We start from the raw sequence: 14,340 nt of genomic DNA, 5'->3' as shown, positions 1-14,340 counted from the left end.
CGAAAATTATGTATTTGTAGCTTTACTCTGAGCCATGGTGCTGGTTTACAAGCAATTAGAAAATAAAAAGAAATAATTTTATTGACTATGATGGATAGGAAAAAGAAAAGAATAATTACAGGTAACAAGTGAAAACATTACAATGCTGTCATACAGAAAACACTGAAGCTTAGCTAAAATGACAAAGTTCACCTGATTTACCTTTATATAAGTTTTCTGAAATCCACGGCATTCATATTCTAGAGAAGACCTCACGGGGTTACTGAAAGTCTACTTCCAGAAGATCTGCTGTGACTTCCTGTTTCTTCAACCTGCTTCACCAATCTCATTCTCTGAAAACAGCAAAAAGCCTGTATTTGGTGAATTTGAGGTTCCCTGGACAAAAAGCTAATTTTCAATTGTATTTGGAACACACTTTGAAACGTTCATTGTTGGCAAAAGGAAGCTGAATTATAAATTAAATGGCAGCTCATTCTGCAAAATAGTTCTCTGTCCCACCAAACTCAAAATACATCCTATTTTTAAAGTCTAAAGGACAGCAGTAGGTGAAATAAGTCTTCTGCTAAAATGTTGGGCACTTAGGATATACAGTTAAAGTGGTCAGTAAACCTTCACATTTCTAGGAAGGCAGTTTATCTTTAAACAGTTTTGATCAGTCAGAACAGTTAGGCGTTGTTATTGATGGTTTGCTGATGGTTGCTGAACTTGAAGGACGGATACTATAGTTTTCCGGAAAGATTGTGGCTTATTTTCTAGCTGATTTTTCTTGTATCTTCTCTGGTTGGTTGTGTCTGAAAGCCTAATTAGAGATAATTACCATTAACATCTGAAACACACTTTTCTAATGCAGTGCATTGCAGTAATGTGTGCTTTACAACAACACACATTATGTGAGTGCCTTGCGGTGTCAGTTATGGCACACCAACACAGTGGGATTCATTTACTAAAACTAGAGAGTGTAAAATCTGGTGCGGCTGTGCATGGTAGCCAATCAGCTTCCGCCTTCAACTTATTCAATGAAGCTTTAACAATAAATCCTGGTCGCTGATTGGTTTCTATGCAGAGCTGCACTAGATTTTGCACTCCTCAGTTTTAGTGAATCAACTCCACTGAGACAACACAACACCTATGCGTATGCATTGCAAGACAGGGCACGCTACGTCGGAAAGATGCTGCAGGTCTGTTTTTTTTTGTCTAGTTTATATATCAAAATAAATATGCTGTCTTAATGCACATCAACACATGACACAATGGGGTTGATTTACTAATGGTAAATAAACTGTGCATTTTGCAAAGTGCAGTTGCATTCTGCAAGAGCAGTTGCTCTAGCGCTTAGTAAATGAACAGATGCTTTGCTGACTTCCATCATCCAATCATGTGCAAGCAAAAATGCTATTTTTTCTATTTTCTTTGCACATGATTGGGTATTCTTTGCAAAATGAATCTTTACCTCATTCACTAAGCTCTGGAGCAATTGCTCTTGCAGAGTGCACAGTCTGTTTGCCGTTAGTAAACCAACTCCCATGTCTGTCAACGCAACACACAAGAACACATAAAGTGGTTGTAAACCCAGGCTTAATGCCCATATCTAAATAATAGAGTGCACTACCAGCAGTTAAGGTATTTTTGAAACTTTTTACATCTTTAAATTATGTTATTCTTTAAATTCTAGGTCACCTGACTGCAGTCTTCTTTTCACCTTCACCCTTGTTGAGGCTAAGCCCGCAACACATCACAAGTCCTGGCGACATTGTTTCTGTTCTTTCAGGCCCTCCTCCACCCAGGGCCATGCAGAGTGGAGTGAAGCTGTCTCTCAAGAATCTTATCTGCCCCATTGGCATTGCTGCCTACAGGGTGGATCAGATGATGAACTGACAGGACCATGCAGCCTCACCTAACCTGAATCATGCTCACAAGAGTAATAAATCACCACAGTAAGCCATGAGTAGACACTAGACATTGCTTACTTACAAAGCAGTAGAGGAACGTGCACTGTGGTGACAGCACTGCAGAGGGTCTATGAAGTCCACAGATCATTGCCTCCAAGAAAGAGAAGGCACTAGTGACCGGCAGGATCACCAAAGGAAAGCTTTAATAAATATACGAAGGACACAGAGAGATCACAGAAATTGCTATAAAGGTTTTAATTTTTTTAGGATTTACTGACACTTTAGATGTGAATGAGCCTTAAATGTTAATACTGTATATCATCTCAACATATTTTATCTTTATATTTGTGTTTGGAGATGCTATCCTTTGTTTTTGTTTTTTTTGTTCATTTTTCATGGCAGTAAAGAAATGTAACCGATAGGTCTAAAATCTCTGGCTAATAACTTCCTTTCATTGCAAATAACCTTACGAATGCAAGTGTTTCTAAAAAGGGGGCGCATGTTTCTCATTGATATTGGCTTGTTTTACTTGCTAATTTATTTCAGGAAAGTAACATGGTTGGAAGGAAAACACATTAATGTTCTGTTGTTCTCAGGGATAAGGACGCCTCTGCATCGTTCAAGGTATGCGAAGGCCCTCAGGAAATGTTTGCACCACTGGAACAGTGCACAAACTGGCTGCAAGCCTACTTCTGCAAGCCCTGGCTGACAGAACAGCTCCCCATCCCGCCTTTCCACCATCCTGTCTTCCACAAAGGTAATGTAACTCTACATGCTGCTCTTTGATGATGTTGTCGTTGTTTTGTCTTAAGTAATGCTGGCTTAACATTCTATTCTGGCAGCACCAACCTGGTCAATCTTAAATATCTACTGTAAATCAGTGCTCAGCGCAGCTAGCTAGTTAGCTACAAGGGGTTTCAGTAATCTCCATCTCCTCCAAGGGCTTGTATTGGTTTTGGCACAAGTTGTAATAATTCTTGGCTTGAAGTGCTGAAACAAAGCTGTTCAACTTTTGACTTCAGATGGCAAAAAAAAAAGTTTGAAAATGGGAAGATAAGATTGAATGCATAAAGTCACTAATTCTATTGTTCTGCACTATTTTTTTTTTCTCTTGCTTTCTCATTAAAGGATAAGTTCATTGTTAAAAATAACAAATGCACATTTTATTGCAGGTAAATAAATGTGCATTTACTATTTGTTTTTAGGAGCCTGGAAAGCATTGTACCAGCGATCAGCAGATCACTGGTGCCATGCAGGGCTCCTGCAGTCTGTCAGTGTAAGCTGTTTTGTTTGTACTTTGTACAGGCAGGCAGTTTCAAACTGACAGGTGGAAACAATGAACTACCACACCACTCAACAGTGGCATGGTAGTTCATCCGCTAAGGATGTCGGTACTTGTAATTGATTAATTCACAGAACTCTGTGGATGAATGTCGTCGCTGTGCGGGGCTCTTTTCAAAAACGTGACAGCTGGTAGGGGGAACGTCTCCCTGTACTGCTGTAACACAGAGGGCTTGGGTCACTGAGCTGCTGCAGGAGCGAGAACATGTTCCTGAAGGTGAACTTATCCTTTAAAGCACATCTCCAGCCTGAACATTTAACTTCGTTTTGGATAAAGCTGAGAAGGGTGAGAACCTCTTTCAACCTTTTATTGCCATCTATGCTCTTTCTGGTTTCCTTTTTGTTTGCTTTTTTCAGGGCAATGAGAAATCATTCCAATGGGCCTTAAACACATATTTATAGTAGAGTGAGGAAGGCTTAGACCTTCTGACGGTGTCTATTGATATCTGTGCTTTCCTATCATATTGAGACCTTAACCCCTCATTTCTACTATGGGTGTCACAGGGAAGGGAAATAAGGGAACAGCCAATGAGGCTGTAAGGTGACATAAGGTGAATTTCACACTAGGATCCCAACTGTTATTGCTAATTTGTTGCTTTGAAGAAGTCAATTTTGTCATTTTTATTTACTCACAACGTGAAATAGAAGCATAGATGAGTGACAACAGAAAAAACACCAAGCGGATCGTTGAATCCATATATATAATATTTATACTGTTTATACTTTTATATTGTAGATCTATGTTTGTCATAAGCATGTTTGAATCTACTTACATTTGACTGACTACCTCTGCTGGAAGTCTATTCCAATCATCAACCACTCTTTTGGTAAAATAATACTTTCTGAGATTAGTTTTAAACTTTCCTCCTGCTAGCTTGAGGTCATTTCCCCGTGTTCTTGATCTTGGCTTCATATTGAAAATACAGCAGTGTGCTCGAGCCAACAGGGAGGAAGATTGCTTGTAAACAAAACAATACAATCTTCCTACCATCCGGAGATGCTCGGTAATCACTGGGCGCCTGCAGGTAATTACCGGCAGGCGCCTGGTGATTTACATCTGCGGCCGCGAACAGCAGCGCGCCCCCAACCTTGAAATGCAAAATCATGTATATATACATGATTTTGTGCACAGGTCCCACCCTGTAGCAGTATATCTGCTATAGGGCGGTCCTTAAGTGGTTAAAGATCCAAATAGTGGAATCAGGACCTCCTTCCTCCTGCTGGTGACCCCTCTAGTGATGCATCCTAGACTTCTATTTGCTTTTCCAACTTCCTGGCCACACTTCTTATTTTGCAATCTTTTTAAATAAGTACCCCCAAATCTTTTTCCTCTTTAGTTGGGCAATATTGTACCCCAAATAATGCACTCTACCAGGGGAGCCATTTTCCATAGGGTCCTTTCACATGGACAGACTCCGCTTATCTCCGCTGAGCAAGCGAATGACAGGTCTGTGTCCGCTCTGCTGCTGCAGCTTGCTCTCCTCAATGGGCGGTCGGATGAAAATGGACCGCTTGTCTGTTTCCATCCAATCCGATGGACGGAAGGGGAATTGGATCCCCATCCATCCCTTTTTTGCGTGTCTGATCGGATTGGATTGGATGTCGGTGGGTGTAAACGGGCACATGTCCGTTTACACCTGCTGCTCCATAGAGGAGATTGGAGGTTCCGATCGGGTCTGCCTGAAAAAAAGGGCAGGTGGACCCGATTCGGACATCCATGTGAAAGAGGCCTTAGGTGTATTGCAATGTTCTGTTGATGTGTGAGAGCATTGTAATCAGTAATAAAGACAGAAGTGAGATTGCTCTGCTTGAGCTATCTCTGTTGTAGGGGTACCACTCAGTGTAACTGTGTTTTGCATGCTGTGTCAGAACAAGGTGCAAAAACACTAATCTAAGCTTTCATTTGAAAACACCTAGACACATAGGCACCTAAAAGCGGATATGTCTGTCTTGACCTAAGCCACTTTGCCACCTTCTTCTCTTTCAAAAGTGATCATCCACACTGCTATTTTTTTTTCTATAATTTGCTAAGTTTAGGTATAATGGTACAAAAATAAATTATCTAGAAATAAAAGAGAACTGATTGAACATAGACATTATAATGTGTGGGATCAGCGTTGCAACCTTCTTACAGTAGATCTCATTCAACGTGCTCCAGCCAATCCAGTTACTGTTTTATACGACTTCATCCGATTTTTACATGTATACATTAAATCCAGTGTAAGTATGTACTTTGATGTCTGTACAAATCTACCTACATCACTGGGCTCATTGCCTCCATATTCATAGTTTTACCTTTTTTTCCTGTTATTAATTGTGTAAGGCGCCTACATATTACTTTGCAGTAATACTATATAGGGTATATAGAGAAGTACTGCTGTGTATCTTTCCACTTTCTCTTCTTCTAAAGTAGCATTTGTTTTTAGGCATGTTGGACCTGTGATATCATTTAACCTCTGATGTCATCAGCTTTCACGATCAGTTGATAGGCCAATTATTGGTTATTATTGGTGATTGCGAAGTGTCTCCCCTGGCTCTATATAGTCAATAAGTATGCAGTGAATGGAGTGTGAACTGAGTAAATGAGTTAAACCTGTCTTTTCTTTGTTCTGAATATAATGTATGAGGCTCACTAATGGACAATTAGACAGCTTAGTAAACACAGTTGGTGAGAGTCGCATTACATTAGGCAGTTGATCAGGTGGCTACTGTTTACTTTCATTATTGAAAATGCAGTTTAGGAGTTGAAGTATGCTGAAGGTTAAACCATACACTCAAATTAAACGTATCTTAATTATAACACTTAAAGCACAGTTATATTGGAATATTAACTGGCACATCTCAGTAGCGAAGGAATGGCACAGGTCATGTGATTTTAACTTTGACTTACAATGGGTCATGTGGTTTCTCATCAGATGCATCTTGTAAATGATGATATCCCAAATGGAATGAGTTTTATGAGCTCATCTATAGACAGTTATTTTCTTATCTGCCACTTGCTATGGGTCCTCTGATTTCAGCAGCCCTAGTGAGCCATATAACCTCCATTGCCACTTGTTATATCATTAACCACTATTTGTGGTCACAAAACATTTTCCACAGTCATGTGTCACAGATCATACAAATTCATACACAAAGGGGTTTATTTACTAAAGCTGGAGAGTCCAAAATCAGACTCCCTTCTGCATAGAAACCAATCAGCTTCTAACCTCAGCTTGTTCAATGAAGCTTTGGCAATGAAACCTGGAAGCTGATTGGTTTCTATGCAGAAGGGAGTCTGATTTTGGACTCTCCAGCTTTAGTAAATAAACCCCAAAGAGTCACAGCTAGCTGTGCTTGCAATTACTTTTGCATATTTTTTTACGCACTCACAAAATTAAGTTGAAATTACTGAGAAAAAATGTGCGAGTCTCAAGATGGCACACAAAGAGAAACCACAGTGTTTTGTGAACCTAGCTAACAATGGTGGCCTTTTGGTTGGTTTCTGGGTATGAAAAGATGGCTTGTGGAAATGCAGGGGTGTGAATTCAGCTCCAACTCAGTGCTAGTGGAGACCTGTGTATACATTGCATACAGCATGTGCTATTTACAATTGTTAGCAGAATGTGACAGTTTCCCGTTCAAATCACCATTATTGGCAAGATGCAGGAGGCTTTCTTTAGTATGCAGTGTGAGAACCAGCTTCAATTGGTAGTGCATTAAGGATAAAGTTCTGGAAAATCACGTTATGTTTGGAGCGTTCCTCCTCTTGTGTTAACCTTGGGCCTTTGTATGTCTCCTCCAAACAGTCTTCTCAAACTCAGTCCCTGTTCCTAGCAGCTCCTTGCTGCAGTGGCTTCTACCTCTCTCCTAGGTGGAGCCCCCTGACTCCTGGGCAGAGACCTCCGCTGTCTGCCATGGTGGAGGCCTAAACCCTAGTTATGTCTTTAATAAAAAACACTGCACACATGAACAATTAGTGTGCTGGTTGTTCACAAAACCTGGACCCAGGATTTGAGACTTCATCCCTCCCAAGACGTCTCCAGACTCTAGGTTCCAAACTGAGTTTTACCAACAGCTGACGGAAATGAAAACCAGTTTTCTCTGAATGAGACCAGCACCCCAGAGACCGTCTACCTGCCTGGATGAAAATCCTGGGTGATTCACAGCCCTTTCCACACCGTGGCAGGGCACAATACAGTGACAGCAGACACTGGTTTACACCACAGTCTGCAAAGGAAAAAAATATTTTTCACATAATGATGCTGCTGATGATGATATTAACATCCTGTAATAATTAAAATATGAAGTAGGATTGGTAAACTGGTAAGTTTGTGTTTGCAGCCAGAAACATTGTAGGAAACTGTGACACTTTGATCATACATGGGGCAGGATGGTGACTTTATTAATCTGATAACAGTATAACTTGCTTGATTTATGCCGATCGGCAATATTTGTTAAGGGATAAACATATCCAAAACACATGTTTCAGTTTTGGGTGTGCTTGGCCTTCAAAAAATTGTCACACTGACATAAAGGCAAGCAATTTGTGCTGTTATCAAATAATAATGGTACTGTGATACAGTATTTCATTTGAACTTAGGAGAATGGAAAGACCATAAGGATAACAAAAGCATGCTTAGGTTCATGTCTTTGATGTGAGTCTTGGTCAGTAATAATCATGAAATTATGAACAATGGCCAGGAAAGTAATGTAGCCAATGCAAATTGTAGTGTCTCTGTTGTTCGTAGAGAACTGCCACCTTACATTGGTGGTTAGCAGGAAAGGGGATCCCTTATATTGGTGGGTAGTTAGATATAGGACCCTACCTAAACTATTGTTAGCAGGAAAGAGGGTCACCTTACAGTGGTGGCTAGCAGGAGAGAGGGCCATCTTACATTCGTGGTTAGCGGGAGAGAGTCCCACTGATTGTGGAAAGAATGCACTGTTAACACTAGCAGTCACTGGAAAGAATACCCCCTTACATTGGTCATCAGTGGAATGCCCCTTACATTGGTCATCAGTGGAAAGAATGCCTCTTACATTTGTTGTCAGTGGGAAGAATGCTCAATTACACTGATTGTAAGTAGGAAAAATTTACCAATACGTTGTCAGTGGGAGGAATGACTATTACGCTGGAATTCAGTGGGAACAATGCGCCATTACACAGGTGGTCAGTAGGAAGAATGCCCCCTTTCACTAGTGGTCGGTATCAGTTAACTCCAAGAGGCTCAATTTATCCTATGTCATTGGCCGGTCGGTATCAGTTAACTCCAAGATGCTCAATTTATCCTATGTCATTGGCCCTGCAGAGTGACCTTGATACTAGAACTATGCAGGAACCGCTAGGCAGGAGAAATCCATCTGTCATTGCTCACTGCTCAAGAACCTCTAGAAAACACTGAAGAAACCCTTGGGTTCCACAGAACCTTATTTGGAATAAAGGCTGCTATAAATCCAGCAAATTTGAGTCAAGAGAGAAATATCATTAGACTTTAAGAACCATTATGCATTTTGCCTGCTTCTGTTACCTGTTACAGTGGAACATCGTCATCCCTGTTACATAATTAACATAAAATGGATTTACTGGTAGGCCTTTCATACTTCAATCTATTTATATGTTCTTCTATACCATTTTAAGGGGTCAAGTAGTGAGGCTCCTAGTAGAATTTACATGTTCCCCAACAGAGCTTTCTTACACAATTTAGCATGTGGTTTCAGCTATGTTTAGATATCTCTGTTATAGAATCCCTATTACAACGGATGTTCTCATTTACAATTCTGTTGCCTCTATATGCTTAGTATAACTAGAGTTGCTTCTTCATCATTCCTTGCTGCGTATGTAGGAAGTGTTGGAAATCAGGAGTTATTGGCATACTCCATGTCAGGATAAAATATCCACATGCTCAGTGTCTTTAGTTTTGCAGTCAAATCCATCTTTAAAAAAGAGAACATGACACCATAGACAAATTGCCTTGTCATTTTCACACTTACTATGATTACCTTGCTGTGGTCAGCACTTTGCCCTTTGTTTGCATCCTTCAGCTGGAATAATGATTTCTGAAGTATATATGATAAGCTATTTATCTGCATCCACACAGCATCAGCCAAGTGCTGATATCTCTGTTAATGGTCTCTGCTGTGCATGGATGAATCTTAGTAAATACATTTACATAGGCATCCTGATGAAGGCAGTTGTGATGTGCATAAACACCAAATACTTAAGTGTAATTATACCATTGTGTGAACATTTCTGGTTCAATTTAAAACTGTGTGTAAACTGTTGGTGTGTGTGTATATATATATATATGTGTGTGTATGTATTATTATATATATATATATTTTATTTATTTTTTTTCAATACTTGTCATTTGCGCTCTTGAAGTCCATGATGCGCTGTGCCCATCTAACCCCCTCTGCTTGGTCGCTTCAGCTTTCTGCACTAGTATTGTACATGTGGTTGCATGCCTCTCTTCGATGTGCTTGCCAGTCCATGATGCCTTTTTCCCTGTGGACTCCAGGCTATATGTGCTGATGTGTTGTGCATCAACATGTCAGTTTGGAGTCCACAGGAAGTGTGTAACTAGGGTAAAAATGCTGCTTCTGCTTTGGAAGCCTAGGATACAAAGTCAAGGATCTGGCAGGATCACCAGGTGAAAAGAGGAAGCCCTGGAACAAGTGGAAGGCAAGCTATTATTTTCTGAATTTTTAGGTTTCGAAACACTTTTCATAATACTCTACTTCTTCCTTACACTTCTTGGATGTCTTGTTATCTGTGAATTAGAGAATGAGGTAAAGGTATGATATACCGTGAGTACTTTGATGATAGACTGTGCACTGGCCTGTATCACTGCTTTGCACTGCTAGTATCTTCCAGTTTAGGAGAACATAGAATAGAAGTATGGAATCTGCCTTTGCTGGCTTGTCTATAAGGCTCCATGATATGTGGAGAGAAAGAGGTATTACCCTTGGACTTTTGAGGTGGCCCAAAAAGTATCACACTGTTATAAAAAAAAAAAGAGGTATATAACCTCCTTTGCAATCTTTATTAATAAAAACAATGAAAATAAAAGAGCTCATCGCAACAATTAGTCATACACAGTAGTTTGATCCTACATTGTATTGCAATAGTCCTGAAGTGTTGACTTGAGTCAGATTCTGTTCAGCTGTAGATAATAATTCCTCTGGATGTTTCGCAGGATATTATGCCTGCTTCCTCAGGAGGGTCAAGACTACTAACTGCAGATAAAGCATACAAAAGAGAACATATAAACAAACAGCATTTACAACACATGCACAATCAGTTTGAACTGTGACAGAACTTGATACATACAGACAATCTGTATGAAGATGCTCCTAGCTCCAAAGACACCAAAAATAGGATAAGATCAGAAGAGCGCCCAGTAGGTCATCCAGAAATGCAGGAAATGGGTATCCCCCATGTGCAGGTGTGGGGGAAATATAGCAGGGCCCACACTCTAACCCCAATGGGAAAGACTCAGTCTATAAAAATAATACATATTAAACCCCAAATTTGCAGCTACCCATCACAAATACAAAGAGAAGGTGAAAATGATGTTTACATATATAATACACTATACTCACCTAAATGTTGAACTAAAACCACCTATGCCACTGTGGTTTCTAGAAATCCAAAAGCTTCAGTTCAGGTCAAAAAGGAATATTAAAATGATTAAACAGTGCTCAGCCATGATGGTAACACAAGTGTGAGATAAGGCTCCATGAACTCGAGCTTAGAAACTCCTTGCAGCAACTTTTGAGTATTTTTGTTTCTGCTTCTAGAAACAGAGTTATCCTGTGTGTACATACATACAATTTTAGTCTGAAAGTGTTTTTGAAGCTTCAGCTTCTAATAGAAAAAAAACTTTTTTTCTACGTTTTTGGGAGCAATTTGCTGGCAGAAAAAAATGCTGAATGCTCCTAAACTCCACTCAACACTGCTAACAGCTGCTAAGAGATAGTTTCCGGAGTTTTCTTCTTAGACTGTGTCCACAGCACGAGTGCATCGGCAAGCCAGCCGCCATGTCTTTAACAACAGATGGCTCATCACCTGCCAGCGGAGTTCCCTGTTGACACCTGAATGTAAACAAGAGAATTACCGCAATTACTTGAGAAAAAAACAGTGTGGGGGTACCCCTATCCATATCAGGTCCTTTGGGTCTGGTATGGATTTTAATGGGAACCCCACGCCAAAGTGTTTTTTAAAAAAGACATGGGGACCCCCAGATCCATAGCAGACCCCTGTCCTAGCATTCAGCCTGGGAGGCCAGGAAAGGGGGGAACAAGCGAGCACCCCCTCCAGAACCTTACTAGGCCACATGTCTTCAACATGGATAGGAGCTTTGGGGTAGGGGAACTCCCCCCTCAAAGCACCTTGTCCCCATGTTGCTGGGGACAAAGGCCTCTTCCCCACAACCCCGGGTGGTGGTTGTCGAGGTCTGCGGGTGGGGGCTTATTAGACTCTTAAAGCCCCTTCAACAAGGGGGCTCCCAGATCCCATCCACACCCCCCATGTGAAAGAGTATGGGGTACATTTTACCCCTACTCATTTACCAAAAAAGTGTCATAAGTAAATAAAAACACAGAGACGGCTTTTGACAAGTCTTTTTATTAAACAAAAAAAAAAAAACAGTGTCCCCAACCAATGTCAATCACGATGAAAAAAAGTGCTCTACATCCAACATTGTCTCCCGCCATCTGCCAGCTCTGCCACCTCCCGCCGCTAAATAAACCAAGGGTTGGAGCCACCCAGAGATGTGAGTTGTCGGTTGTTAAGGACACAGGTGGCCCACTTGCTGGCTCGCTTCTTAACAACCAGCTACATGGCTAGATGTCCGAAAAATTCTGGGAAAATGCTAATATTGAGTGTTTTTATCCAGGGTTTTTCCATCTTTTTTTTTTTTAGCATCTAGTGTGCATGGAGCCTAAAGGTATACGCTAAAAGGTTGTCAGCCTCATCTTTGCTTACCTGCTGAGTATACAGGTTTGGAGTTCCACTGGCTGCATTCTGTGTCACTTTTATCACTATATTGTGTAGAAGGGATAAAGGTGACAGTTTAAGAACTTGCACTTTAAGAAAAAAAACCAACTGACATTTTCCAATATTTCTTATTCCTTTACATCAAGGATGAGCTCAGAACATGAGACAGAACCTGCCTGAGCTGTTCCACCAGGAAGCTGTCAAAACAAACAGGCAATCACAGGGGCGGACTGACAACTCATGGGGCCCCTGGGCAATAGGGGATCATGGGGCCCCTGTGTCCTTGCCCAAACTCAAAAAAGCCTATGAAAAAGGTACCAGGGGCATCTCATGGGGCCCCCTACTGACCCCGGGCCCTCGGGCAGTGCCCGAGTTTCCAAATGGTCAGTCATAAGCAACGGAGTCATTCCCCACCCCGCAGTCACACATATACACAACCATTGTATACATGCAGTTGTAGGGTGGGGCATAGGCATCTATGATTGGCTGTGCGCTTTGACAGCTTTACTGTACCTAGTCTCTGCAAAGTCACAGTTTGCACTGTCCACAGAGCAGCAGTGGATGCATATTGTAATAATGTTAATGTTCCCTTTTAAACTTCACTAATGGTACTCAACAGAAGAGAATAGAAACGTTCAATCTCAATGTTCCCTTTTTGCCATGCATCATCTGACATGAAGGTAGGTTGGTGAGAATCCTACCCAGAATTTACTGGGCGACACCTTGGTGCAGATGTGTCCATGAAGGAAACAGGTAGTTATGAAGAGGCTGGTTGTAAACTGCTGAATATCTTGAGCCGGTCATACCTAATGTACCTTCTGCCTACTTCTATACAATATCTGTGTCATGGTACCAGATAAACAGTAGAAAAACAAAAATGAGTCTTTGCATATTGTGATTGCCCTATTAAATAGAGGACATAGGCTTTCATGGGTGAACACGCCTGCTACATGACACATACTGCTATAGCAGCCACCTCTCCCTAATCTTCTAATTTTCCCTTGGAAACATGATAGAAAAAAAATTCTGAGGTCATAAGGCCCAGCATTTAAAAGAGCAGCGATATGCAGTGACATGTGGCAACTTTTTCGATTAAGGATCCATTTTTAACTTTGTGCTGTGTTGCAGTACAGTAACAAATGTTTATTGCGTTAAGGCAGCATTTTTATTTAAGTGGGCTGCCAGCAAGGAGTTCAAAGGGAGCCCCCTATTTTTTTCATATATTGTGAGAATTCCCCAGGAGAAGTAAAACTCTAGCAGGGATGGATGGGATATATGATGGAACACGGGAAGGTAGATCCCCTTGTTGGGAGTAAGGTCCAGTAAATGAAAGCATTAATAATCCTTTTTATTAAGTAATGTATTTTACAACCGCACCCCAAGACCAGGTGAGCAACCTTCTAAACAAAATTAGAATTATCAATGGGAAAAGAAATGCAATGCTCACTTCATCATAGAGCTGTTAATTCTGCACATGTAGCAGAGCTGATATAAAGCTTATCAAAAACCAATATAATCAGCAAAAACCATCACTAATAAACGAAGGAGAGCATCAAAAGATGCATAATTAGCAAAAAAACATCACCGGTGCCCACATAAGCAGACTAATTATTAGCAACATCAAATTATTAGAAACATCAACAATGTACAATAAACCAGATAATAATTAGTTATTGCCATGACTACAGTGTAAAATTAACTTACTGGCTTGTCTGCAGATATACAGGAAATGTCTTATGAGTTGTTGTGCTTATTCTCACCAAAATAATATTTAGCCACTGTGTTTATGCTTTTCCTTCATTATGTCATGATCCTTTTAAAAGGCCAGTAAGCATTAAATTAAAGTTACTTAATGGGGGTTAACAAATGCATTTACAAGTTTTTTTATATATTTTTCAATTCTGGATAATGGGGAACAATCACATTTTGTATTTTTGTTTTTATCTGTGACCCCATTGGAAAGATTTTCTGTTACCTCCTCTTCTGACTGTGGGGCTAAAGCTGTCTTCATGGGAAGGGCATAGCAAGAAAATCCTGACAAAGCCCCTAACCCCTCCCTATGCTGTCCAAAACAAGATAAAAAGTTTGGGCTAGAGTTGGGATTTTAGTAACTTTGTATTGTATTTGGCA

The 14,340-nt window shown here is 40.6% G+C and overlaps 1 protein-coding gene across 3 annotated transcripts in view; it reads left to right on the top strand.

Moving 5' to 3' along the window:
* MGMT (O-6-methylguanine-DNA methyltransferase) overlaps window positions 1-14,340 on the top strand; it is a 625,576-nt gene that overhangs the window by 455,034 nt on the left and 156,202 nt on the right. For all 3 annotated transcript variants that reach the window (XM_089669522.1, XM_089669514.1, XM_089669506.1), the window contains one exon: window positions 2,486-2,646. In XM_089669522.1, coding sequence (XP_089525648.1) covers window positions 2,486-2,646 — 161 coding nt within the window. The remainder of the gene's footprint in view (window positions 1-2,485; window positions 2,647-14,340) is intronic.

The sequence above is a fragment of the Staurois parvus genome, unplaced genomic scaffold (genome assembly GCF_062004578.1).
Source record: "Staurois parvus isolate SC_StPar_1 unplaced genomic scaffold, SC_StPar_1.0 ptg000009l, whole genome shotgun sequence".
Taxonomy (NCBI): Eukaryota; Metazoa; Chordata; class Amphibia; order Anura; family Ranidae; genus Staurois; species Staurois parvus.
This window is presented reverse-complemented; position numbering and strand designations above follow the sequence as displayed.